Source organism: Callorhinchus milii, unplaced genomic scaffold (assembly GCF_018977255.1).
Source record: "Callorhinchus milii isolate IMCB2004 unplaced genomic scaffold, IMCB_Cmil_1.0 Scaffold16, whole genome shotgun sequence".
Taxonomy (NCBI): domain Eukaryota; kingdom Metazoa; phylum Chordata; class Chondrichthyes; order Chimaeriformes; family Callorhinchidae; genus Callorhinchus; species Callorhinchus milii.
In genome coordinates, this window is record NW_024704757.1 from 7,073,002 (window position 1) to 7,100,813 (window position 27,812).

A 27,812-nucleotide genomic window follows, 5' to 3' on the forward strand; every position below is an offset into this window, starting at 1 on the left:
CTCTGTTGCTGTTTTATGTTTTTAAGAACTAACTTGGAGGAAGAGTTGGAACTGATGCATAGAACGCCTCCTACAGTGACTTTGTCAATGGGAGGTGGATTTGGCTTGTGAGACTGAACATTGCAAAATGCTGAAGAGAAAAGGCCAGTAGCCGCTGTAGCTCATTCCTCTATTACTTTAACTCTTCTGTTACTGGTGTAATTGTATTTGGATTAAGACCAATTTCAATTGCCAATTATTCTAAACTTTTACAACATCAGAGTAATTTTTTTTACTGGTTATCTGTTCAATTATCTGTTCTAAAAGATTTTCACTAATCTCCAGGGCTGTCCTACTTTAATGTAGCAGTCAGGGTTTACCTTGGGAGAGAAATGTGACTAAACATCTGACATATTTACTACATATTTTTCACAAAACATGATTTCTCCTGCTAAAAAGCTTATGTTACAAAACTAATCATTAGGCTTCACTGCGGAAATTAGCAATACAAAAGGTGTTTGTGACCTAGGTGGTAGTCGAGTGGTTAATCTGCAACTAGAAATCTGATCTTATTTATACTTTTGCTTCATTGGCTTTCTGTAGTCACTTATTTCGCAATCCTGGTATTGAGCTCTGCTTTCTGTACTCTTGATCGTTCAACTTTAAGTTCCCTGATGGCATTTGAACTTTTGCTATTGTGATCAATTTCCGTCCCCTTAAGAATGTACAGATTTAGTTGGATGACCTTAACATTTCTTTTCTTCCAAAGTGATCATACCCAACCTCCTTGCCTCGCCGAATTTCAATCGCTGTTATCTAGAATCTATTTGGTTACTCATCTCTGTACTCTCTCAAGGACAGAGATATCCTTCCTGTGATTAGGTGACCAGAGTTGCACACAGTACATCAACAATATCCCTTCTTTTGTTCCTCCTGTTTTTTGACTATTCCAGCCAGCGTTGTACAAGCCTTTTATTGCAGAAAAGACCACGTGAACTGTTTCACACTTTTATCCAAAATAATCCCCTTTCCCGATTATCCAGTTAGCACTATCACCGTCTCCCCATTTGATTCCTTGCTTCCATCGTCAGTTTTGTTGTAATGTTCCAATAAATCTGATTCTGACTTGGACACCTTTTCCTCTTCCTCAGTAAGGGGTGGGGGGGGATCGTAGCGATATTATTATCTGTGATATTAATTTTCCCTCAATTCTATCTTTACCACAACACAAGCTTCTCCTGTTCACTCCGTTTTCTGTATTGATATTGTCATTGTTAAATACCCTCAGCAGGTGTGTCTCATTCCTGCTCTACTGTTGGTTCCCAGCCTGAGAACACTTGAATTCCCAGTGGCATAATACGTTACACTAACCTGCTCTGTCTCTGGCAATGTTACTTTGCCCTTTAGGCCATAAGGTAAGGTCAGAAGACCTTAGAAACAGTAATATTTTAAATAGTTAGTCTCCTCTGCTCCAACCCCCAAAGATCAAAACGGTCTGTGCAAAAGACCCAGTCCCCAGATCAGAAACATCTTTTTTATTAAGAAGTGCATATTAATTTTTTACGAAGTGCATCTTTCTGTTGATGGGTGTTTTTATGTTAACGGTTGAGTACTGATCCATTCATTGTGGAAGCACTATATCGGATTACATGCTGAGCCTGACCCACTGAAGAGGTTGATTTAAAATGCAAAACAAAAGATAAATCACCCTTTGATAATGGCTTATGTTGCTATGGATAACTTCGCACTCACACTGTCCTGTGCCGAGCCTCTGGATGACGTCATCGACACAGAAGCATGTTAATTGTGCTAACGAAAAGACTGGTGACTATTCAGTAATTCAGTACCGTACAAGTTAAGTGTAATTTTAGTGAAAGAATTCTAGATTGGTGTGCAAACACCACTCCCCATTCCTGAACTATTCATTATGGGAACTCCATAAACTAGGCTCACTCCTCACTCCCTGAAGCTGTCAGCTTTTCCAGCAATAGATTGCCGCTGAGGTTTCATTATAAATGTCTTTGAAGGGATCAGATGGAAGAAGCAGGTGACCCTTTTGGTCCAGTTTCTTTCACCCATCCCCTAGGGATTGCCCTACAGATACCGTTTTGATTTCTCTTAGAAAAGACACTCCTTTTACACTGTGCTCCGTCCGGACTGGGCAAAGCAACATTCTCTTTGCGAGTCACAGCAAGTCCTTTTGTTGTAGAAAAATGGGCATTGCCTTTCTGAAGGTGAACACACATTCACTGAGCAATTAAACTTTTGTAATTGCAATGTTTGGTGTGGGTTACCTGGTTGACTTGACAAATTGAGGACTCTGACATCACAGAGGAAAAGTTGCCTCTCCAGTATTTCTCTTTATCTGATTAGCAATAATAATATATAATAATAATGTTTTCATTTGATATAGCACTTTATCGCATCTTCAAGATTTCTCCAAGTGCTTCACAGAATATATTGTATAGTGTAGAGACTGTTTATTTTGTGTGTGAAATACAGCAGCCAATTGCGCACAGCAATCTGTTGTCCTATGATGTTGCAATGGCTTGAGATAGATGTAACACTTAGAAGTAGAACTGAAATGAGATGTTGTTTGTAAACTGTTTGCATACTTGTATATACAGTTCATTCTATGTTCCTTGCTCTCCCAGTCCACCAGCTGTCTCTCGAAGACCACCATCATGATTAGAGACTTGAGCTTGTATGTGCATTGGTGGCCATGGTGATTAGAGTTGTAAATTACTGGTTGCTATAATATGAACTGTGCCTTAGCATTGGCTTGCAGATTCTTGTATTTTCTTTAAAGAAAAACAGCTGGCAAATGTAGAGAAACTGCCTGTGTACTAAGCTGTTCAGCGAATGGTTTCACCACGCAGTTGTTCTCTGTCGTTTCCCTCCTGCTCGGAACACTGATGATTTTGACAGCACGCCAACTGAAAGCGGTTGCAAATGCCACAAGTCTCCGCTGAAAAAGGACACTGCAGAAAACGAGTGAATTAGGTTGGGCCCTGTGAGGTAAATGGAAATGTTGCAGTAGACATTTATTACCACTCGTCTGAGATTGATCAAGCAGTAGTGGAAAGTTAACATTGCTAAATGGTCCTTGGCTGATTGGTCTTGCTCTGATCTTGCTTGGTCTGATGTGAATTGCTGTTTAACAAATTGCTTGTGTCTCCTATCTTGCTTCTTTCTTACTGCATTCCCCTCTGATTTTCAGACTGTTCTGTTGTGCTAATTGGGACTTTTTAGCTCACAGTTTAAGCTGACAGTACAGTGCCGTATCCAGGGGGAGCTAATTCAAAGGCTAGGATTATTATTCTTTCCCGGCTTGTTCAATCGTGGATATTCAACATCGTGGCATCAAGATATCCAAAAACTGAGTTAAGCTTTTCATTTATAGGAAGATATGAGTCCTCTCTTCTCCTCTTGGCCTCACTGGCTATTACCCACCTGAAGGTAAGCCACTTGCTCTTGGATATCACCAGTGTCATTCTTTACCTGGTCAGGTGTGTAGTCACCTGATGGTAATTCTTTCTGTTACTCACTGTACATTAATGCCCTACTTACCCAGTGTGTCTGGTCAGGAGCTCACTGGGAAATGCAATCCCTACCTGTGCTTCCCAGTACCGCACCAACTGTGGGAGAGGGACTCTTATTGTCCCAACTTCAAAGAAAGGCACCATTGTTGCAGGTGACCTGAGCAGAACCAGCTGTGACTTACAGCAGTTCAGGCCACCTGCAGTCGGCCAGGATTAGCTTCTGTAAATGTTATTTTAAATCGCTGCCTCTTGGGTTATTTATAAAAAATCAACATAATACTCGATTGCTCATGTCTCCTTCAACCTGAGATTAATCAGTTCGGTGATTAGATTCTGATAGCTGGCGTCAGGGTTCTGTTTTGATCTGCATCCTGGAACTGGGCGAGAGGGGAGCGGGTGGCGGTAAGTGAGGAAAAGTCATTCACAGGAGCTTATGTAAGTGTTGCTTTAAAGTAGAACTTAATTGTGAGTTTTGATGGCTCTTGTTTTATCAGGTCCTGTAAAGGTTTTATTTTTTTCAACCCCCCCCTCTCCACCTCCCCCTTTTTTCTCCCCCTGCTCAAAAAAGGATTTGCATGTACATTCTTGAAGCGTACAACCCAGTCCTGAAGTATGAACAGAAGAAGCTAATGGTATCAGCTCTTTTTAAATTGATTGCCGGAGATTAAATCCCTACCTGCCCTCGATATTTCCACACACACTGTGCTGGGCTGCTATATATTGCTGCTGTAACACGTTGCGAAAGCTCTCTTTATTCTGTGGCGGTTATGGCTGTGCTGTGGGGCCATCCTGTATATAAATTCCAAGTGACACCCAAGTGTAGCACTTCCACTTCTGTTGGAACCAGTGAAATCGAGGCCAGGAGGGAACCGGTAGTAAATGGTTTTATTGTGTCTTATTGAATTTAATCTCTGTGCTGACGATGGCTGAAATTTCCTGATAGCCTGATTTATCTTGTTACACGTGAGGTTTTGGTATGCCTTGGAATATTGCACAACTGCTGGTCTCGGACAAAGAGTTTCCTTGCAGTGTTTCTCTGGTGCAGCCCAAGGTGGAAAGAACTGTGTAACCTTACTGAGATCCAGAATCATTCAGTGCCATTGCCCAGATTAATTGTTTTGAGGATTCGGGTCTTGGCTTTGAGCTAACCAGGGTGTTGCATGTCGTCTGAAATTCTCTGTGGAGCATTTGTTTGCGATTCACTAATGCAGGACTGAGCCTGTGTCTAATAAATGAAAGCAGAAGGATGCATTTTTTGTTCAATTTTCTGCTTTTGCCACAGCCTTGACTGTCAGGGCTCAAATCCTGAGCCATTCCGGATGCCAAGTTGCTGATCCTTAGTACAGACCTCAGGGCTATGATTTTGCCCACAGAATATACAGTCAATTTGCTTTACAGTATATTCTGTGAAGCGCTTTGAGATGTCTTGAAGACGTGATAAGGTGCTATATCAAAATGCAAATATTATGATGATGATGTAGTCATTCACAGCAAACATTAGAAAGGTGCAGGGTTAGGCTTGTCTTTACCCTCCCCATCCTCTTCAGCTCCCACCTTGCTCTATCTCGGGTGCCCAGCTAATAGTCTAAAGCACTTTGAGACGTCTTCTTGGTATAAGGCGCTGTTTACAGGGAAATTGTACTGTATCATGTGGGTACAGTACATAGCTACAAATGCTTCAAAATTAAACTTAGTGGTTTCTCAAGAAACTGTCATCTGCATGTTAATCAGTACGACTACACCCCAAAGCTGTGGTAGTCTCTCCGTCAATCCCTTCGCCTTGCCTACTGTCACCTTCCCCCTCCCACCGGCTCAGCATCGGGGTCGGCCACTGTTAAGCGCTCCAAGACATTATCCAGCATGAAGGGCGCTATATAAATGCATATCATTATTGTTGTGAGCTGCTTCCCCAAAAATACTCTCAGCCCCGTCTCCTGCCCTCCACTCTCAAAACCCTCCTCGTCGACCGCACCTTCGATCACCCTCCTACCGCTACCCGCCCTTCACCCCTCCTGATCCCAACCACCAGCTCGGGACGGATCCCTGACTGTCCAGCGCCTTGGGACGTCCTCCTGACGTGAAAGTAGCTATGTAAATGTAATTTGTTGCGGTTGTTGTTGTTGTTGTAGTACATGAGTGGGTTAAGTGTTGAGGAAAACAAAGCCAGTTTTAGGAGCTGTTTCTTTTTACGGAATACTTTTTCCATTTGCTCTGCCAGAGGGATGTTTTGATTTGGAAAGATGAACTCGGTGCGTCCCGGATCAGGTGTTGAATCCCGTCTCATGGCTCAGGTGGATGCTAATGATTCAGCTTAATCAGTAATTCACTGTGTGAGGGACCTGGCTATGCACAAATAGATGCTGTGTTTGACCATAGAAATAATCGCTACATTTGTTTGCCTCGCTATACTTTGCAGTAAAATTTGTGAAGCGATTTTGAGATGGTTTAATGAGGTGATAAAGGTCTGTATCCAATAAGGATTATTTTATGTATCCGTTTTATGTATCCTGGAGATCTGTTTAATAATAATATTATTAAACGGAGACACACCAGGTTTCAGCATTCTGTAGTATTTATTGTGCTAAAGATTTCTACCTCTCTCTTTCTGGAGCTGAGATTTGTATTTTTTAACATTTTTATTTGGGAGATGTGTATTAGGGAAGCGTATGTTTTCAGCATTTACTGCACTAAGGCACTGAATCAAATACAAGAATTATTATTATTACTGTTCTTTTGTCTTTCCACTTGCCCTGATAGTACTGATTGTTTCATAGATACAGGCTGTTCTCCAGTAGCTGCCCACTAAGTGGCTCTTCCCTCCCCCCGGCCCCCAGCTCCACTCCTGTTTTGTGCTTTGATGTGAAGTATGCACGACAGCCCGCATCTCAGTGATTCTCTGTTGTGGCTTCCCACGGACTGAGTGAACATCTTGACCTAGTGCCTAAACGTAGCAAAGTTCCGTCTCTGTGAATCATCCCTACATTTTCAACTCGACAGAAAATGCTTAACAGTAGAATGTTTTGCAGGTGTGTTTTTTTTTTAAAAAAGCAGCTTTTGAAAATAAATCTTTTTCAATTATGAATTACACAGGGGGTTCCTTCTCCCAGGCCTGTGCTATAGCTGCTCAGTCGTCAGCCTTGGCAGGTGGAGTGCAGCAGCTTAGCTTTTAGCTACCACTCTGTTGGAGAAATTGAGTCAAGAAATCTGTCTTGAACACGCAGGCGTGCACTCTCAGATGCACACAGGCGCACACACACTCACACGCACAAGTGCTCACACTCAGGCGTGTTGACACACGCAAGCGTTTGCACACAGGCACATGCTGACATGCACAAATTTGCACCCATTTTCTCCTGCAGGATGTTGAAAGTGGAGAATGCTGTGATTTATAACTGTTTTGGTGTGCAAATGTATCTTAATAGTAATAATTCTGGTATTTGATATAAAGTCTTATCACATCGTTGAAACATCTCAAAGTGCTTCCCAGGATTTACTATAAAGTGTAGTGACTGTATTTGTAGACAAACACGGCAATTCGTGTGGACATAGCAACAATCCACAAACAGCCAGGGGTCCTTAATGTAGTCCTCAATGGGTTGCAGTTCTGAGACATTGAGTATCAGATCGGGAAGCCTGTGCTACTCTTTCTAATTCTGAATGAAAGTTCAGTGTCCATGCTGCTGATTACATCTGGAAAGTGTTTAAATAATCTAGATCTATCTTTCGCCTGGGGCTTCCAATGACTGAACAAATCTATCTGAGAGAGAGTAGAATGTGTTTTAACCTTTTAAGCCCATACTTTGAACCTCTTCCCTCCAGTGTCCCTGATTTCTTAGGCTGACTTACACTGTTTGGTTTCTCCCTACCCCCAACCCAACAAGAGAGAGAATTGTAGCTCTGCTTCTGGAGACACTGGTGTCACTCATTGTTTTTCCAAATAACCTTGTCAGCGGTTTCCTATTTAGTAAAACAAAACGTGCCCTCGACCATCAGTGACCCCACCTCCAGCACTCGCAGTGTTTCCTGATCCTCTGGGATGCTTTTCCAAAGGAACCCTGAGGGAATAATGGTGAACTGCATTACGCTTTTACCGTAGCTGGTATAGCTCCCTGAGTCTCAAAGTGAGGATCTAGTTTATTAATCAAAAATTGTTCTCAGTACATTCATAAATATACAATTTAACTGTGCTGCTGTTGACCAAGGAAGAGGGCTTGACAATATTGACCGTCTTCAAAACCAACCTTAAAACCTATTTGGCACTTTCGACCACCTACTCCCACCCCACCCCCTCACTACCACCCACACGCTTGAGCTTCCAGACAGCTGAGTGAAGCACTTTAAGGTGCCCTCCTGATGTCGAAGGTCCAATATTTGTTGTTTTGTAGCTTGTTGTTTTGTTGAAAGCTCATATAAAGAGGAAGTGGTGGGAGGGCTTTCAGTCAAAGTAGTTTTACTAACACAAATGGTGGGAGGTAGAATAATGAAAATCTCCAGGGTAAAAGTAATCTGGGAAGTGATGCCTCCGTCCTTCTGGCAAAGCCTCGCTAATCCCAATTAAATTCTCCCGGTCCCATCAGGGCAGCAAGTGAATTGATGTCAGGCGCCCATTAGACGCTGCAAGTCCCAGATGTTACTGGAGTGATGTCAGACGTCTAGTCACTCAGAACAATGTTTCAGACTGACTGATTCAATGCCAGTTCAAGTTACAGCTCAGCTGGTTGCTTTCTCTGCAGTGTGTTTGTGTGTGTGTTTTATTAAAAAAAAATTGTTGTGTGATCATAAGCCAGGTCATGCAGACCTGATGTTTCTGTCTGGGACAGACAACCGCCTTCAACTTGCTTGTGGCAGTTTTTATAACTCCTGTAGTTGAGCTTCTGTCCAAAGCCTGATCGCTTCAATTGATTGGTTTAATTGCCTTCTTCACTGTGTCAGTAGCAGTATCTGGATAGACTTTTGAAACAGGATCAGGAATGTGATTTACTGGCTACGTCTTACACAACATTGTAAATGGAGAGCACTATAACTTGTTTACTATTGTCAAGTTTAACATTGTGGAGTCCTGTAGTGTAGTGGTTAGAGCACTCATCTCCCAAGTGAGAGGAATGGGTTTGATTCCTGGGCAGGGCAAAACCTTAGGCAAATTTTGTTACTCCACACACACACACACACCTCTATTTACCTAGCAGTAAGTAGGAACCCGGTTGTTAGTCAATTGGCAGATCGTTTTTTCCTTCAAAAATACAATGACATTTTTAAAAAAAATTTGGTCACTTAATCCACGACTGTTTGTGGGACACTATTGTGCGCAATTGGCTGCCGTTTTTTGCTCACCCAGCGAACACGGTCCATTCACATTTTACAGTATATTCTGTGAAGTGCTTTGAGACGTCTTGAAGACATAAGGTGCCATATCACATGCACTATTATATTATTATTGTATTGAAGTGTAGGTGGGTACAGGACAACCCCGTTGGCCTTAGGTTGGCCTGTTGTGTTCTAAAGACATTTATTGATCTTGTTGTCATGCAGGATCCCCTTCACAGCCCAACAGGTCCTGCAATAATTTCACTTCTAGTTATTGACTCCATTAGCTTTGCATTTCTTGAGGGCAGTTTAGAGGGTCTGCATGTTCTGTGGCACCTCTTGGAAAATACCACATTTGATCATTTTCCATTCTGTCAGAGTCAGCTTAGAGGTTGACTCCCACAAAATGACCCTTCAGTGCTCTACACATCTCCCCGTTTCTCTCTGTAAGTAGCCTGCTGGAATGTGCAGTTAGTTGTGTATAGGAACACTGCTCCTCCAATGATTAATATTCTGACATTTATATTGGGCTAAGTGCTTGAAGAGTTCCTCGTGCAAATCCTGAAGCTATTTCATTTCTAACTATGATGGAAGGTGGCGTGGACTCATAAAAACAGGCAGTTCTGCTGGCTATTGATCTTTAAGGTGGACCAAGGCTACAATGTTGATAGATTTTAAACCATGTATCCAGTTTGTTAGCAATTCTACAGAAGAAGGCGGATTTGAAATGGTCTGTGGTTTGGCAGGTTTCTACTAACATACAGTCAATTCACTTTACAGTATATTCTGTGAAGCACTTTGAGATAGCTCAACGATGTGATAAGGCTCTATACCAACTGCAAAGATTATTATTTCTGCAATATTTGAAGCATTACTATCTTCCAGGGAATCGCGTTGAGGTGCTGTACCAAATGCAAGGATTAGTATTTTTATTATTCCTTCTTCTGCAGGCTGAGCACTGAGATTGGCTGCCTGTTTGTTTCAGGTGAATTGGACAAATGTATAACTTGCTAGCATACTGCTCTGCGCCCCAGTTTCTTTGTGGGTGTTTTTTTTGCTTACTCCATACAATTTGCAATCTCTAGTAATCCGAACTGTTTAATTTTTGTTGGAATTCGGGGTTGGAATTAAATGTTGGGGTTTGTTAGCTTTTCTGACACCCTCTGAACCCATCGTTTTGGAATCCCATAGCTCACCTCACAAGCGAGAGGACCTGGGTTTGATTCCCAGGTGGGGCAAAATCTTAGGCAAGTTTCCTTACTCCACACTCCTCTGTTTACCTAGCAGTAAGTAGGAACTTAGTTGTTAGTCAGTTGGCGGACTGCTTTCCGGGGGTAACAAACCCTCCAAAAATAAAGAAATTTGTTTACTCAGTCCATGACTGTTTGTGGGAAACTGCTGTGCGCAATTGTCTGTCATGTTTCGCCCACAAAATATACAGTCAATTCACTTTATAGTATAGTCTGTAAAGCTCTTTGAGACGTCTCAACAACGTGATAAGGTGTTATATCAATGCAAGTATTATTATTTTGAATTATACTTTTTAAACACGAAACTGGTTGTCCATTATTCTGTCTTTAACTATCTGAACCACTTGCACGTCACGGGATCCAGACAGCAACTGGCCCCAGGTGCTGGCCGTCGTGCTTGGAAGCGATTCCGTCCAGCGTTGGATTAAGCCTTTGTGGTTTAATGTGTGGAATGTTTGTATAAGGGGATTCGATGTGTGCTGACACAGCAAAGTGGCTAACCAGGGCGAGGCCAGTTAAACGCTTTTTGTGTGGAGCTAAAATGATGAACTCGTAATGCCCAGTTCAAACGTTCAGTCAATGGGAAGTTAAATGCTGGCGATGTTTTTGTTCTTAAGTCTGCTGGTGTGAAGTATGTAGGCACATTGTAGCCACATTCCATCTAATCATCTCAGTCCAATCTCCTTTAATCAAGACTGAACATTGTTTTCAGTGTTTATTAATGGAGTAATTGATAAAACGTGTGTATATGTTGGCGAGAGAAATGAAAGGAAAGCATTCTGGAGCTTGTTTGGTACATTGGCAGCATATTGTAGTTAAAACAGCCTCCTTCAATGGCTAAGCTTTTTAAGTACCACACAAACAGGTTCCCAAATTGAGAACAAATTTAAGATTTTGCCAAAGTTCTGCGCAACGTGAATTTTTAAGACCCTGATTTAAAAAAAACATTTCAAATTTGAAATCACACAGGTTTCCCAGCTTGCATGGAGATCTCCTATGTGTCTGTGAGGGACTTTGAGACATGAATTCCATGAAACACGCTGCATGTAAGTGCACAGTATTTTGGACTGAAACTCAATAGCTGAATACAGACTTGTGCTGGGTTAAGCAGCTGTTCAGCGTGGTCCGAAGTAGAAGCTGGTGTTACTTCTGGTTTTGACTCATCAGTGTTACCCAGCAGTGCAGAATGCCACTTTGGAATATGTCTCAGTTGGAGCTGTTTGGCATCTTGATTTCACGTGGTTCATATACTGGTAAATGTCTCTGGTCAGTCTGTAGCTAGAACCTGAAAGCTGTCTGTCTTACACTTCAACTTTCAGTTGCTCTTAGGAGAGGTGCTAGCTGCACTGTGAACTATGTTTGTGAATAATGCACACACACACACATCCAAAAAAAATCAGTTACGGTGAGTTGGTAAGGAGTAATTTAATCAGGTGAATGAGTCTGTGGCAATCTTGTCTTCAATTCTAATCATCTGTAAGCATTGATCTCTTAGGTTTTATCAGTCATGTTTGTTTAGTCATATGAGCAGCTCTGTACATATCAGTACATTCCACTGGTTGCACATTACAAAAGGTTCTGCTGTCTCCAGTCAGAGAGTTCTTTAACTGCGTGCTTCTCAACAACAACAAATTGCATTATATAGTGCCTTTCACATCGGCAGGATGTCCCAAGTTGCTGGACAGTTGAGGGTTTGCACCCGAGCTGCGGGCTGGTGTCAAGAGGTGGAGTGGGGGGAGATGAGCTGAGGTGCGGTCGAAGAGGAGAGTCTTAAGACTGGAGTTCTCAAGGAACATAGGAGTCAAACTGCTCCTGCCAGCTATGTCAGTCTGCCTCTATTGGTAGCACTCTCCTCTCTTGTTAGTCTGGGCTGATCCTCCAGTGGAGCACTGGGACTCCAGCATGACTTTCCTGGAAGGGTGTGTGTCTGTATAATAAAAAAATGGTGCTATCCGTCAGATCAGACCTTAAATGTCTGCCTGTCTTCAAGTGGATGTTTACCCTATTGGAAAAGAGAATGGATTTTTTCCCAGTGTTCTGATGGCTGATTTTAAAGAAATGTCCTTAAAATCATTTCTTTCAGAACGTTGTTGCCAAGAATGCTTTCCAGTATCGGGGGAACTCCCAGCACGACGCCCAGGAGTTTCTGCTGTGGCTGCTAGACCGAGTGCACGAGGACCTTCACCAAATCGTGTTAACCAACGGGCGGCCGCCTGCCAAGGTACGTGTACCCAGCGGCTCTCAGAGGTCTGAAGCCAGAAGATTCATCCAGTAACTCAGGGTGTTTATATCTTAGCTCCGCTTATCTTTATGGTTTGTCTCGTAATGTGTGGACCTGTAGAGTAATGGTTAGTCCTCACAAGCGAGAGGACCTGGGTTCGATTCCCGGCCATGGCGAAACCTTGGGCAAGTTTCATTTCTCCACAAACTCCTGATTACCTAGCAGTAAGTGGGAACCAGGTTGTTAGTCGATTAGCGGATCGCTCTCCGGTGGGGGGGTTAATAATCCCTCCAATGTGATAAAAAAAAAGTGGTCACTCAATCTATGACTGCTATGCACAATTGGCTGCCTCGTTTCGCCCACAAAATGGACAATCAATTTACTTTCCAATAAACTCCATGAAACCCTTGAGATGTCCCAACAATATGATAATGCTCTATATCTAATGCAAGGATTATTATTACTAATTAATAATAATTCCTGCATTAGACATAGAGCCTTATCATGTAGTTGTGACATGTCAATAATAATGATACATTTTGGGGAATTTGTAGAAGGCAGAAACCACTCGAGAGCAATTGGACTTGAGTGGGACTAGTGGAAGCTTTACCTCTAGCTTCGGTAGTAGCGATTGGGACTCTTGTTTGGTGACGGTTGAGCTTTTGTCCTTGTTTCAGCCTCCGGGAGCTGAAGATGAGTTGTGTGAAGGACCATCACCCAGCTTGAGGAGCAGCTTCGTGCAGGAGCTCTTCCAGGCCCAGTATAGGTGAGTGTGGCTTTGAGATTCCACTGGGAGTCACTGTTGGGTGGAGTGGGAGGAGAATTGATTTTAATATCATACAGGCTTCCAACCTGCTCTCGTGGTATGGCTTTAAACCAGGACTACAAGCTTTCTCCAATACCTGTACTCAATGCTGTCTGACACACATGGTCTGAAGGGGATGGCAACCAATTTTTTTGGGGTGGGGGTCACTTTACTTTTGGGGGGCTACTTCCAGCAGTTGGTCATTTTGTGCTTCAGTTGATCACCCAGCCTTTGCCTTCCCAACTTTCTCTAGGTCTTCATTGACGTGTCCTCATTGCCAAAAACAGAGCAACACCTTTGACCCGTTCCTCTGCATCTCCTTACCCATTCCACTGCTCCAGAGCCGGTAAGTGTTCACCTGTTACTGCTCCAGTTTTGTTGCCAATATCAACGCCCGAAGCCTTAGGCAAGTTTCCTTATTCCACACGCCTCTGTTTACCAGCAGTTAGTAGGAACCCGGTTATTAGTCGATTGTTGGATCACTTTCTGGGGATAGTCCTGTAGCTCAGTGGTTAGAGCACTCGCTTTGCAAGCGAGAGACCTGAGTTCAATTCCAGGCAGGGCGAAACCTTGGGCAAGTTTCCTTACTCCACACGCCTAATAATAATCCCTCCAAAACAAAACAATAATAAATTGGTCATTTTCAATCTACGACTGTTTGTGGGACATTGCTGTGCGCAATTGGCTGCTGCGTTCGCCCACAAATATATAGTCAATTCACTTTACAGTGTGTTCTGTGAAGCACTTTGGGACGTCCTCCCGACGTGAAAAGTGCTATATCAAATGTAAGGATTATTATTATTATTAATCCTCCAAACAAAACAAAAAAAAATTTGTCACTGAATCCACAACAGTTTGTGGGATAATTGGTTGCTGCATTTTGTCCACAAAGTATACAGTCAGTCTACTTTAAAATATATTCTGTGAAGCACTTCAAGACGTCTCAACGACGTGAATGCTCCATATCAAATGCAAGAATTATTATTATTATTCTCCGCCTTTTTCTCCCAACTCAATGAAACAGTGAACCAATCTTGGCATTTGGTTTGACCCTCCGCAGCTCCACCATCCAGAAGCTCAGCTCATTCCCCTGTCCCCTGTCTGTATCCATGGCTGCATGAAACAAGCCCATCACCTCTGTGTCTCCCAGATTGAATTCAACACCTTCCTGCCTTTGCGACCATCTGTAGGCTTGCTCTTCTGCTCACGCCCTCTGGTCAGAAAACTTGAGCCTGAAGTCCTGTGCGTCTCTGCCCTTTCCACTGAGTGGCTTCAGCCACTACGCCACCACACTCTGGAACCCCCTCACTCAACCCGTCTCTGTCTTTGAAAGTCTCCTTAAAAACCTACTTCTTGCTGCCCTTCTCTCCCATCCCTCCTGCTTTGTGGTGTCACTGTCTCTGTAAAAACCCAGACATTATTCTGTCTGAAGGATGTTCTGTAAATGCACGTTTTTGTACAGATCTCTCTTTACCAGTCATTACACTTTAAAGTATATTCTGTGAAGCGCTTTGAGATGTCTTGAAGACGTGATAAGGCGCTATATCAAATGCAAGGATTAATTATTTATTCTCTCTCTCTCTCTCTCTCTCTCAGTACACTCGGTATCTAACTGTGAGCAAAAGCATCTGTTTAAATTGTGTGATTGTGCAGTGAACACAGTTGTCCAGATTGATTGAGCTCTTTTCCCAGCCTGTCAGAGATTTATCGGATTTACTGCATTATAACCCAAACGGGGTTTAGAAATGGCGTGATGCTGTTAGTAAACCGCTTTTCTATTGAATATTTTGTAATCTTGTATTCAAACCGTATGTATTAAGCGCTGAGCAGGGGCTCTTGGTAGAAATGTAGCTTTGCTCCTTTGAGTGTTGGCGAGGCAGCAGTATCCAGTAATTAGTTTTAATTATCTCCCTGTCGGCTAGCATACTGCTTACTGCTGGTTTCAGCACGGGTATTCCGACCTAATAAAAACTTTAGTGAGTTTAGGTGCCACCCGGGGAAAGAGAAACTCTTCAAACCATACGTTCTGCTTCCCCTTAAACATTGAACTTTCAGGTTCTCAACTTAATTGGCATAACCAACCCTCCTCCGCCTTGTATAAATGCAAGGAATTATTCAGATCGGTCTCTCAATATGCTTCTGTTGATGTCTAACCCTCTTTTCTTATATACACACACACACACACACCCACCACCACCAATAAAAAACAGCTCCAGTGATTTCTTAGACTAAGAGTAACACAGTCCTGCTTTGATCATGATTCACGTAGTGAATTGAAAATTGGGGAAGTGGTTGATAGTTTTTTTTGGTTTGTATTTCTCCGCCAACCTCCCGGTTTATAGTGAACAGTCTCCTTCTCGGGAGGGGTGCGGCTAACATTTGATCAGAAAAATGAAAACCTTCGGCCGCTTTGAAGCCCTTTAGTCTAACAACAGCTGTTTTCTGTGTTCACAGGCCATTAAATATCACTGTGGTTTATGAAGGCAAGTGTTCGCACTGTATGAGGATAGGAGTTGCTGTCCCACTATCTGGCACAGTCAGCAAACTCCGCGAGGCAATAGCGCAAGAAACCAAAATCCCCACCGATCAGGTAGAGTTGCTGGCTCATATGTACCGTGGGTGCTATTTATTTTGTACCGAGAACAGAGCAGCAAATATATGCCTGATAAAGTGTGCAGCTGCCCCTCGAGGGTCTGCTGGATTTTGGCCAAGGGAGGGCGGTTTACTCAGAGCGGAGGGTTGGAGCCATTCAGATGGCACTAGCTACGATGCCTCCGGGCTGTCTGAGATTAACACTGAGTAGAAGCAGAGCCATGTCCACCTCCTGTCCCACACTGTGCCTGGCACTGTTTTTCTCCACATGCTTCAGTTTGTATACAATCCGATTTACAATGTTCAGCCTCGCTGAGCCTCTGCACGTGTCTGATTGCCGCTGGATTTTGTCACGTTTTCAAACTCCAAAAGAGGAATTTCTATGGCTTGTAATTACAGCACGTTAGTCCTCGGGATGGTAATCCTTTACTGTTACCATGGCCGCTGTGGTGGTAAAGTTTGCTGGTGACTGATAACCCAGATCAATGGAGCAATTGCTGCTCCAATACATGTGTTCAGTAGTTGTGCCAGCCAGTCATTGATCACACTGATGTCTAAAAACTAGCTCAGGCTAATAGAGGCTCAGGAGGGACGGATTTCTGATATTGCCAGACTGTCTGTATTGCCACTGCAGTGTAATAGCATTTTCAGGAAGGCACTGTGCAAATGTTTACCCATGCAGTAAACTGTGCTCCGCACTGATGCCGGGGAGGGCAGGGAGGATGTATGAAGAGAATAGAACTGCAGCTATTAGACAGTGCTTGCTGGTGGATTTGTGGAATCCTCTACCGCCCCTAACCTCCCTTCTGTTGATCTGTTGATTCCCACGACACCCCATACCTGCTGTGGCTCGAGCACCATGAACTTGATGGCCTCCTTGTGGCTATGTTTGCGTGTTGCTTACTGCATAACTTGGGAGTGGTGTGCGCTGGATGGGTTTTGTGTCTGTGTAATGTGTGTCTTTAATTGTTTGTCTTTGTGTTTAAACCCCCCCACCCCGCATGTTTTAGATTGTCCTGACTGAAGTGTATTACGACGGATTCCATCGTACCTTCAGTGACGACGATGACCTGGACACCATTCATGAAAATGATTGTATTTATGCTTTTGAGACGCCCGTGAACTACACAGGTCAGAGAGGTATGTGTGGTTGTGTACAGCCTGAGTGCTGTCTGTGATGGTGGTGAATGCGATTTCCTATAACACAGCATGAGTAGCAAGTGGTCAGTGTGAGGTGTTGTCAGCGCTCCCACACTATCCTGCTTGAAGGGTGCTATATCAGTGCAAGTTGGTTCCTTAAAGGCTACTTATTAAAATAGCTGTGGGAGGCTGGGCGGGGTGGGAGCATATTTGCTTGTCGAGCTCTTGAAGGGGCAGCAACAATTGGTTGGTCTGTATGATGTGGAGGAGGTTTAGCTTCTGGGTGCCGGCTTCTCATAGCCAGGAGGATGAGAGGATTTGCTGCCAAGTCTACACTGCTCACTATGAACCTTGCATTCCAGACCCAGAGGCAGCAGCTTAAAAATCAGAGCAAGAGTGTTAAATGTGAAAATATTTCTTCTCAGAGGGTTGGAAGACTGGGAATGCACTGGCCCAGGTGACTAAAGAGGTTTAAAAGGGAGACAGATATTTGGGTTAAATAAAGGGAAAAAATAATTAAAAAGGTGTGGGGGAATGCAATTAAATTATATGGTCTGACCTAATAAACTGGTCACTGAGCGACCACATTTTGTTTGAAGGATTATTACCCCCGGAAAACAATCCAGTCTCAATCCAGAAAACAACTGGATTCCTACTTACTGTAGGTAAACAGGTGTGTGGAATAAGGAAACTTGCCTATGTTTTCGTCCTGCCCGGGAATTGAACTCGGGTCCTCTCGCTTGCGAGGCGAGCGCGCTAAACCACTACACTATGGAGACTCCAAAGCTTGCGCTGATGAACAGTTAACCTGTCTCTGACACGCCGGTGAAGTGCTTCATGTTCGTGCTATAGGGACGCTGACAAACATAAACCAGAACAACCTGAAGTTCAGCAGCGATCACCACTCGTCCTCAGTCCACTCGCATGGGGGAGTGAAGCAGATCAAACGGGAGAGAGTGGCGGTGACCAGCTCGGGGTATGAGAAGCTAGTGCTGCTGGTGTGTAACCGCTGCTGCTCTGGGCAGCAGGGGAAGAGGTAAGTAAGATGGATTTATCTGCAATCATTGCTGATTCTACTGATCTTAGATTGTAGCCTGAGCGAGTTTCCCTGAGGTGTCAACAAGGGCCACGTCTGTGCAGTTTAAATGAAGCCAATGATGGCAGTGGCTTAATCGACCAGATTACAACGAGCTGATAATGGGAAGGAAATCACAGCTCTAACCTTTACAAAATGCACTAATTGTTTAAAGACTAATCTCCACACATTGTCTGCCATTGCAATTGACAATGTATTCTGAATTTGCGTGCGCATATGATAGGCCAAAAATAACACAGACTTACATGGACTGTATTCATTTCAGCCGCAGATTTCGATACCTCTCTATAAATTCAAGCCATGTTTCTATTGATGGAACAATTAGTCTATTGACATCTTCTCCGAATCCACTCCTTCCTCTTGTCAGCTGATTGATTAGACTAATCTTTGTCTGCATTGACTAATCGAGGACTTAACTCAAAAGCGTCCGGCTGACACTTGTGTGTCAGCCGCACTCTTTCGACAATGGTTTCCTATGTAATAATTATATGTAATAATGTATATAATTGGGGATAGATTCATAAAGCTAACATTCTTTTAACCCTCAACTTGTGGATTTATTTCCAGATATTTATAGTCTCTTTTGACTATTATTAAAATTCAATTAAAATTTAAATTTAAACAGCACCTTTCAAGTCAGGAGGATGTCTCATAGTGCTTCACAGTATTTACTGTAAAATGTAAATTTATAGGCAAATGCGGCAGCCAATTTGTACACAGTAAGTGACCAATTTTACTTAGGGGGAATGTCGGCCAGGAAAGAGAATCTCCCTTCTCTTTTCAAATAGTGCCATGGGATCTTTAACATCCACCTGAACAGGCAGACGGGACGGTTTAATGTCTCATCCGAAGAATGGCACCTCTGACAATACCTCGCTCCCCCAGCCCCACACTGTGTGCCGGAGTGTCAGGACCCAACCCTGCGCTGGCACAGATCAGCTGCAATGTTTGGCTCCACTTTATTTCTCAATTCTCATTATTATTATTTGTTTTGTCTTGTGAGGTGTTTTGAGAATTCACATGACTTCACGTGCCACATTAATGTAAGTTATTAATAGACTTCTGAAATCTGTTTCTTTCTCCTCTTCTCCCTTCATTTGTGCTTCTGTAGGTTTGGACATCCTTTCGTCCTGTGCTTGGATCGTAAAGTAACATGGGAAGCTCTGCAGAAAGACATTTTGGAAAAAATGCGACATCTCTTCAGGCCAGGAATGTACACTGAGGTAAGCAGTGATTGACTTGTAGGAATGTTTGCGTTCTGTGTTACTGAACCTCTCTGGGTGCCTATTGTGTTACTGTATAATGCTGTACTATCTGATATCCCTAGTGCAAGCTGAAATTGCTCATTTTTCTGCGCAATATCACATAGCTCCCTCCAGGCTCTGTGCACACTCTGTGCTCTCATGTTAATTTACACAGATATGTGAAAAGTAAGTCAGAGAGCAGACAGCAGGACGCCTGTGGACACACAGCTGAGTATTGTTTGCTGATGGAGCCGACCAGTCGTAGACACCCCAGCCGGGTGTCTAATACACGCAGAAACCCATCACCATGCTTAAGAGTTTCCAAACCAGACTGAGAATTCCATGCATCCCACCTAAACATGAGGAGTCCTGCAGCTTAGTGGTTAGAGCACTCGCCTCGCAAGCAAGACGACCTGGGTTCGATTCCCGGGGCAGGGCGAAATGTTGGGAAAGTTTCCTTACTCCACATGCCTCTGTTTACCTAGCAGGAAATAGGAACCCAGTTGTTAGTCAACTGGCAGATCACTTTTCCGGGATAATGATCCTTCTTATATAAAAAAATGTTTACTCAATCCATGACTGTTTGTGGGACACTGCTGTGCGCAATTGGCTGCTGCATTTTTCCCACAAAATATATAGTCAATTAACTTTATAGTATATCTGTGAAGCGCTTTGAGATGTCTCGAAGACTTGATAAAGCACTATATCAAACGCAAGGGTTATTATTTACCTATTACACATGGAAATTCCAGAGATAGATTGTTGAAATGGAATGCACACTCTCTTTACTCTGTTCTTTATGTATGAAGTGCTCTGAGACGTTATCCCGCACAAATGGTAACTGTCTAAATGCCAGTTGTTGTTTTTGTTGTCGTGTGACATGAGGGTGTTTGGAGGAGAGAGCTTTGATTTATTGACTGTGTTGTGCTCTATGTTCTTGGCAGGTTGGCCCATTCAGTCTGCGAGTAGTTGGAGGAGTTATGGGCAAGAGTTACCTATCCCCTCAGGAAGAATACCCCCTTTCCCAGGCTACCATGGAAAGGTAAAACTTCACCTCTTATTACCTGTGTGGGTGACTGAGAGACCTTAAATGTCTCTGGAGTGCACACTGTGTTGTATTTGTTCCAGGGCTGTGTTATAGACATCTAGTCACTGGCCAGTTTACGTTTGACATTGCAGCTGGGGATCTTCATCTAGGCCTGAAAAGAATGTCAATGTAAGCTCCTCTCCCAAACTGTGAGGTGACACAAGCCAGGCTCTGTGAGAAATGTCCAGATATCCTGGTGGCTTTGTAGTAAACGTGGCTTCTTCACAGTTAAAAGCTCCACCATGTATTTGTGTTTCAATCCTGAGGGTGTTGGGGGGGGGGAAGCTGAGCATTGATGCTGAGGACCCATCTCTCTGTCGTTCTGTCACTCCGTGTCTTTCTCTCTTTCAGAGCGTTGAAGTCATGCAGACCTGGTGGGCCCCAACATGTGAAGGTGACTGCAGAGTGGGACAAGGAGACCAAGGAATAGTACGTTTTACTGCCCATTGGGATAACCAGGGGAAACGCTCAACATTTCTTCCAGTAACAACGGGAGTGAATGGGTGGGTGGGGAGCGGGGGAAGAGATGGGGCAGGGGCAAGTGGACATCTTAATGTGAGCTGAGAATGTGGCCAAAGGCACGGTCAACGAGGCCGAATGCCCTTAAGACAGGCCTTGAAGAAGGTGAGGTATGGGGATTCAGGGATGGAGTTCCAGAGGGTGGGGGCAGAAAAGCTGAAGGCTTGTCCTCCGATGGTGGAGAGGGTGGGGGACGTGGAGCCGTCCAGTACCCGTCAAGCAGAGGGAGCGAGAAGGTTGGTAAGGTATTAAGAGACAAGGCCGTGGAGAGATGCAGTGAGAGGATGCAGACAGTGGTCCTGGGCTTTGCCGGGGCTGCCCCTGTAGCAGCTCTGCTTTCCGATTGCAGCTTGTTCGGGAATGCCGAGGACGAATACGTGCCCGACTCGGAGACTGTCCGCCTCCAGCAGCAGCTCCATCAGCAGCCGCAGACCTACACGCTGTCCCAGTGCTTTCATCTCTACACCAAAGAGGAGCAGGTAACCACGAAGGGCACTGAGCGAGGCTCCCTTAAGCATTATTCTTTAGGTTAGGAATAGTCTGGGGATAGAAAAAACACCCCCACCCCCCACCCCCCCACACAGTTGTGAGTTGCTCCAGTCCTGTTTTAACCACAGGTAAAACGCATCTCTCACCTTGTCCACGTGGGGTGAATATAGAGCCCTGTGATGTGGGGCACTGGGGCTGAGATCACATGCAAGCTGTAATTTGGATTTCCTACCACAACCATCCTGGGATTGAGAAGCTGAGGTATAGTGTGATATTGGCCGTCCCTGCAGTATTTCTTACCCTTCTGTGCTGATATAGCACGACTTATCTGTAAGTACATTGCTGAGGATTGGAGAGTAATAATACTTGAATTTGATATAGCGCCTTGTCAAGTCATTGAGATGACTCAAGGAGCTTCATGGAATATATTGTAAGGTGTAGTGACTGCAATTTGCTGGTGAAACGCGGCAGACAATTAATTGCACAGAAATGACCCACAGGCAGCCATGGAGTGAGTGACCATTTTTTTTTCATTTGGGGGAATTTGTTGGTTAAACAGATGAACTAAAATAGCTAAACTTACTCAGTCTTTGAACTGGGTAAAGAAACTGACCTAAGAGCTATATTTCAGCAGTTTTAGGGAAAGTGTTTGAAAAAGGATTTATTGGTGAGTAATGGTGCTTGGTTCCTCAGCTTATTACGGTATAATAATAATAATCCTTGCATTTGATGTAGCGCATTTCACGTCTTCTAGACATCTCAAAGCGCTTCACAGATTATACTGTAAAGTGAATTGATTGTATAATTGCGGGCGAAATGTTGATCAGGATTTAACACTGGTCCTGTTTACGGGGCTGTAATCTTTTTATTTCTGGTCACGCCTTGCCTGCCTGTTGCTTGTGTGTAAAGCTTGCCCCGGACGATGCCTGGCGGTGCCCGCATTGCAAGCAGCTTCAGCAGGGCAGCATCAAGCTGAGTCTGTGGACCCTCCCTGACGTGCTCATCATTCACCTCAAGCGCTTCAAACAGGTACTTTCAGCGACAGATTTCTGGGTTCTGATTTCTGACTAATTATTTTGAATGGGGAATTATTTTGAGCGAGGCATTCGGAAAATCAAATCTCAGATTCATTTGCCAACCTGTAAAATGGATGAGGAATTGGATGTTGTGTCAGTTTATTGCTTCATGGCAATTTTTTAAAATGCCTTTTCCCACATATCCTGCAAAGTAATGGCTTGCGTTTGATACAGCGCCTTTCACATCAGGAGGATGTCCCAAAGCGCGTCACGGACTATCCTGTAAATGTAGAGAGTGTAAGACAATTTGTCCACAGCGACCTCCCACAAACAGCTGTGAAGCAGTAACCAACACCCCTGTTTCCCCAGTATGTATCTCTCCCTTTCAAACACCTGAATGCACATCCTTGCTGCCCTCCTGTGACAATCTATCTGTTTAACATCTCGACCGATCGGATGCCTCAATTGGCTCTGCTCCTCCCACAGGAAGGGGATAAAAGGACCAAACTGCAAAACCTGGTGAGGTTCCCCCTCACCGGCCTGGACATGACTCCTCATGTAGTGAAGCGCAGTCAGAGCAGCTGGAGCCTCCCATCCCATTGGTCCCCGTGGAGACGGCCGTACGGGCTGGGCCGAGATCCCGAGGACTACCTCTACGATCTGTACGCTGTGTGCAATCACCATGGAACCATGCATGGAGGCCACTACACCGGTAAGATAATAATATAATAATAATCCTTGCATTTGATACAGCGCTTTATCGAGTCGTTGAGACGACTCAAAGCGTTTCACTACGTGAAATGTGGTGACCGTGTATTTTGTGGACGAAACGTGGCAGTCATTTGCACACAGCAGTGTCAAAAACAATTGTGGATTGACTGACCAAGATTTTGTGTGGGGTGGGGTGGGGAGGAGAGAATTATTACCCCCAGAAAGCGATCTGCCAATTGACTAACAACCGGGTTCCTACTTACTGCTGGTAAACAGAGGCGTGTGGAACAAAGAAACTTGCCTGAAGTTTTGCTTCACCTAATGCCAGGCACAGGGACCAGGACTGTAACAGTTTGAGCCCTCACTGGGACTGGCAGTCTACCTGCTGTGGGACATTCATTCTTTATGGTTATCTCTGAGCGCGAGCAATGACCCTGATTAATATCTGCCCAGCTTACTGCAAGAACTCTGTGGACGGGCTGTGGTATGCTTTCGATGACAGCGATGTGCAGCACATACCAGACGAGGATGTGTGCAAGCAGACGGCCTACATCCTGTTCTACCAGAGGCGAAGCGCCATCCCCTCCTGGTCAGCCAACAGCTCTCTAGCAGGTAATCATCTCACCATCTACACTGGCTGCTGCTCGTGTTCTGATCTACACCCATCTCCTACCCTCTCTGCCCTCCACCCTCCCTGATTGTTTAATACCGTCGGATGTCCTTCTGACTGAAAGGGGCTTTAGAAATGTAGTTTTGTATTCTATTGTATCTCAGCAGTAGTGTTAAATCATACCACTGCACACTGAGCTGTTTGCATGGAACAGGTTTGAAGCTCAATTAAATAATAATAATAATCCTTGCATTTGATATAGGGCCTTATCACATCTTTGAGACGTCTCAAAGTGCTTCACAGGATATATTGTAAAGGGGTTTGAATATGTATTTTGTGGGCGAAACACAGCAACCAGTTGCGCACAACAATGTCCCACAAACAGCCATGGAGAAATGACCAATTTTATTTGGGGGATTATATGACCAGGACATCGAGAGAGAGAGAAACTCCCTTTTTTCGAATAGTGCGATGCGATCTTTAACGTCTACCTGGACAGGCAGACAGGACCTCGGTTTAACATGTCATCCGAAGGGATATAGGGCCTTTTCGCATCATTGAGGCGACTTAAAGCACTTCACAGAATATATAGTAAAGTGATTGATTGAATATTGTGTGGGTGAAATGCGACAGCCAATTAAGCACAACATTGTTCCATAAACAGTCATGGATTGAGTACCAAATTATTGTTTTGATTGATTGAAATTTACTTGAGTGAGTAAATTGAGTGATTCAAAGAGATGTTTACTTGAAGAGAAAAAGATATAAAATTGTTTGGGAGAAAGAGCGGGGAGTGGGAGGGTAGGTTTAGACTGCACAGACTCGCTGGTCCAAGCGGTGTGTTTTTGTGCTGTGAGAGTGTGTGATGTATAATGTGCGGATGTGACTGTGTTTCACAGGATCCACCAGCTCGTCGCTCTGTGAGCACTGGGTAAACCGACTGGCCGGCAGCAAACAGCCCAGCATCACTTCCACCGCCTCGTCCCGACGCACATCCCTCGTCTCGCTTTCCGAGTCAGTGGAGTTCACGCAAGATCGCAGCGATCAGGACGATGGTATGTTTGTATACTCCGCGACACTCGACCTTTTTCACTTCTCCTGCCCTCTCTCTTTCTCTCTATCTCTTTTGTGTTTAAAGTTGTGTTTAAAGCTGTATTGGTCACTTACCCAATCACTGAACTCTGTCTTGTGATTACTGGGCCTGGTTTTCAGTGAGTCCGGGACCGTGGTGCAGCCTGAGTGTGAGAATGGCCGCACATGCTCGCCTTGGGTTTCTCCTGTGGGAAAGAGCCTTGCATTGCGTTGCCCTCACCTCACCCCAATCCCCCCCCTCCCCCCGCCCAAAGCTGCCAGTTTGGAGATGTGTTAATCTGCTGTGTGAAACGGCCTCTGATAATCCCAGACTGGGCCTATGGTGGTTGCGAACAGTTTGTACACATACTCGACTGGACGCACAAGGGACAGGAACTGTCTCAACCCAAAGGGCAGCCTTTGAGGAGCTCTATGTCCTCCGTTAATTGGAAACTCTCTGAATCGCGTGGGGACCGATATAGATCTAAAGTTGTTGTGTCTTGTCAATGTATTGGCTCAAGACACAGCATGGGGGTGCCATACCGATCTCCATGTTCTTAAACAAAAGGCAAAATACTGCAGGTGCTGGCAATCTGAAATAAAAACAGAAGCTCCTGGAAACACGCAGCGGGTCAGGCAGCATCTATGAAGAGAAAAAAATCTCTCTCTCCATAGCTATTGCCTGACCTGCTGCGTCTTCCCAGCAACTTCTGTTTTTATTCCATTTTCTTAAGTTTAGTTTAAATGATGGGATTTTTTTTATAGAGACTGAATCGAGCTTATGTTTTGTGAGCTCGCTGGGAACAGCTGTGACTGACGATGACACAGCAGTGAGCTGGCTGCTGCTTGTGACACGCTTATGACTATAAAAAACAAAACAAATACCAAACAACCTGAATTAATGAAACATTCTTGTCATTAAAAGGTGGTTTTTCCACTCGTCCTTTTGTGCGAAGTGTCCAGCGCCAGAGCCTATCGTCCAGATCTTCAATCGCCAGTCCCTTGGTGCTAAGTGAGAACGGAGCAAAATCCCAATGGCCATTGTCTACCAAGGGCACCATGCGATCAAGCTCACCCTCTCGCTTTTCCCTTGAATCTCCGGCTCATAACCCCACTCCCACTGCAGGGTTCCTGGGCTACACCAATGCCAATATAGGCCTCAGTGCTTTACCGAGCCACTTGGGCACGTATGCTGGGCGGTTGAAGGAAGTCAATCAAGTCGAGGGCCTCCAGGCTGAGCGCATGGGAAGTAGCAGTGAGGCCCGGGCTCCTCTGGCAGTGATGGAAAGCATGGCCCGAGAGGACGAGCTGAAGGTGAAAGCAGTCAGCTCCAGCAGGCCCAGCTTGCCTATTGAAAGACCACTGGACCAGTACATCAGTGGGATGGGACAGCCCGAGAAACGGAACTCCCAGTCCGAGACTTCGGACAACAACAACCGGAAGAGCACACTGGACCTGTCCAGCCCTCAGTCCCCCAGCCTGAGTGGCGTCTCCTCACTGGAAGACCAGAGGCCACGAAGGAGCCTACTGGCAGCCGTGCAGGCCCTGGAGAGTGTGCAGAAGAAAAGCTTCAATGCCCGAGGCGTTCCCGAGCATCCCAAGGTCTCGCTGGGGAAAGGCCACTCCTCTACCAGCTCCCACCACCCCACCGGGTCGCCAGTCAGGGTCTCGCGCCGATCGAACTCTGTGCGGGACAAGTCTGAGTTGAAAGTCAGTTCGCGACGCGCTTCATCCAGCCTCCTACCCAAAAAGGACAGCATCCGGAGTCAGGACTCTCTCTCCTCGGGTTCCCGGCCCAAGCAAAAGGCAGCCGCCTCCTCGCACAACTCACCCTCGCTCTCGCCATCCAGGAGGAAACCTCTGCATACGCAGGAGAGGACCCCGGGCCGGTCGAGAACTTCAGAACGGGACTCCAAGGAAGGGAGAAAAGGCAGCCCCTCCCCGGAAAAGCGCCGGGCTGCGGGCTCCAAGAGCAGCAGCACCGCCAGGCTGCCTCACGCCAAAACGGACAGCGCTCGCCTGGAAAGGAGGCGGCTCAAGAACTCCAGCAGCAGCTCCTCGGTGGCCGAAGCCAAGTCTTCGGACTCCAACTCCAGGACCGACCTGAGGCGGGACAGCAAGGCCGACGACAAGGGCATGTCCTTCTTCCGCTCGGCACTCAGGCAGAAGGAGAGCCGCAGGTCTGCGGACCTGGGCAAGAGCACCTTGGTGGCCAAGAAGTCGGTGGAGAGCAAGAAAGTTCCCAGCGAGGGAGCGCTCAGGGAAGGACAGCAGCTGAGCGCAGAGGCCTCCTCTCCCAGCCGCTCAGCCAGCAAGTTAGCCACACGGGGGAAAGCATCCAGTAAAGACCCTACCCCAACCAAGCGCCCCCTCCTCTCCCCCACTAAATCCAAGTCTGTACAGCCAGAGGCAGAAACTAAGTCCCCCACAAACCGAAAGAAAACTTCTGATAAGACTTTTAAATCTAGAAAGATTGTTACCAGCGGCATGCAGTCCTCTGCACGACTGAGCAAAAAGTCACAGTGAAACGTGAGATTACCGGAAAATATACATAAAAGCCAATTTGTCTTTCTGTCAGATCGGTTTATTATTATTTTTATTCCGGCTGCTCTTCCCACCCCCTCTCCCCCGCACCCCCCCCCCCCACACCCCTCACTTCGACTCATCTCGCCTCGTGTTACTGACTCAGCGTTTCTGTTTGGAGATGTTTTTATTTTTGTATTTTTTTTAAAAAAAATCTGCCCTTTGTTTTGGGGTGGGGGTGTGTTTGTTTTGTAAAAAGAATGAAAATTAATTAAGAGCCTTTTTTTGTTGCTAGACCAAATAATTGCCTCTGTGCAAAACAAATGCAACAGATATCTCTCTTGTGCATTGATCGCCAACTGAGCTGTAGATTTTTTTTGTTTCAAAGAGAGAGAGGTCTCCCTTCTGCAGCGGGTGGTAACAGCACTTTGTATGGCTTTAGAAACCTCTTTTGGCTGGGCATTGACACTAACTATGCTGTTCTGAATGAATGAATGATTTGGGATTTTCAGAAGAATTTTATGAATGTTCTTTTTTTAAAAAAAATCACACACACAATGTGACTACTGCGTATCCTGAGAAAACTGATCAGTCAAAGTGATTTCTGTTCCCT

At 44.9% G+C, this 27,812-nt stretch overlaps 1 protein-coding gene across 2 annotated transcripts in view; it reads left to right on the forward strand.

The window, feature by feature from the left end:
* Positions 1-27,302, forward strand: part of usp31 (ubiquitin specific peptidase 31) — a 33,393-nt gene extending 6,091 nt beyond the window's left edge. Inside the window, exons 2-16 of one of the 2 annotated variants that reach the window (XM_007905793.2) lie at positions 12,159-12,296; positions 12,974-13,062; positions 13,355-13,447; positions 15,556-15,691; positions 16,704-16,833; positions 17,686-17,869; positions 19,041-19,152; positions 20,118-20,215; positions 20,612-20,689; positions 21,129-21,258; positions 22,178-22,297; positions 22,771-22,996; positions 23,449-23,607; positions 24,505-24,660; positions 25,602-27,302. In XM_007905793.2, coding sequence (XP_007903984.2) covers positions 12,159-12,296; positions 12,974-13,062; positions 13,355-13,447; positions 15,556-15,691; positions 16,704-16,833; positions 17,686-17,869; positions 19,041-19,152; positions 20,118-20,215; positions 20,612-20,689; positions 21,129-21,258; positions 22,178-22,297; positions 22,771-22,996; positions 23,449-23,607; positions 24,505-24,660; positions 25,602-27,202 — 3,450 coding nt within the window. In that variant the 3' untranslated portion in view covers positions 27,203-27,302. The remainder of the gene's footprint in view (positions 1-12,158; positions 12,297-12,973; positions 13,063-13,354; positions 13,448-15,555; positions 15,692-16,703; positions 16,834-17,685; positions 17,870-19,040; positions 19,153-20,117; positions 20,216-20,611; positions 20,690-21,128; positions 21,259-22,177; positions 22,298-22,770; positions 22,997-23,448; positions 23,608-24,504; positions 24,661-25,601) is intronic. The other variant, XM_007905794.2, reaches the window with a different exon arrangement.
* The last annotated feature ends 510 nt before the right edge of the window (positions 27,303-27,812 follow it).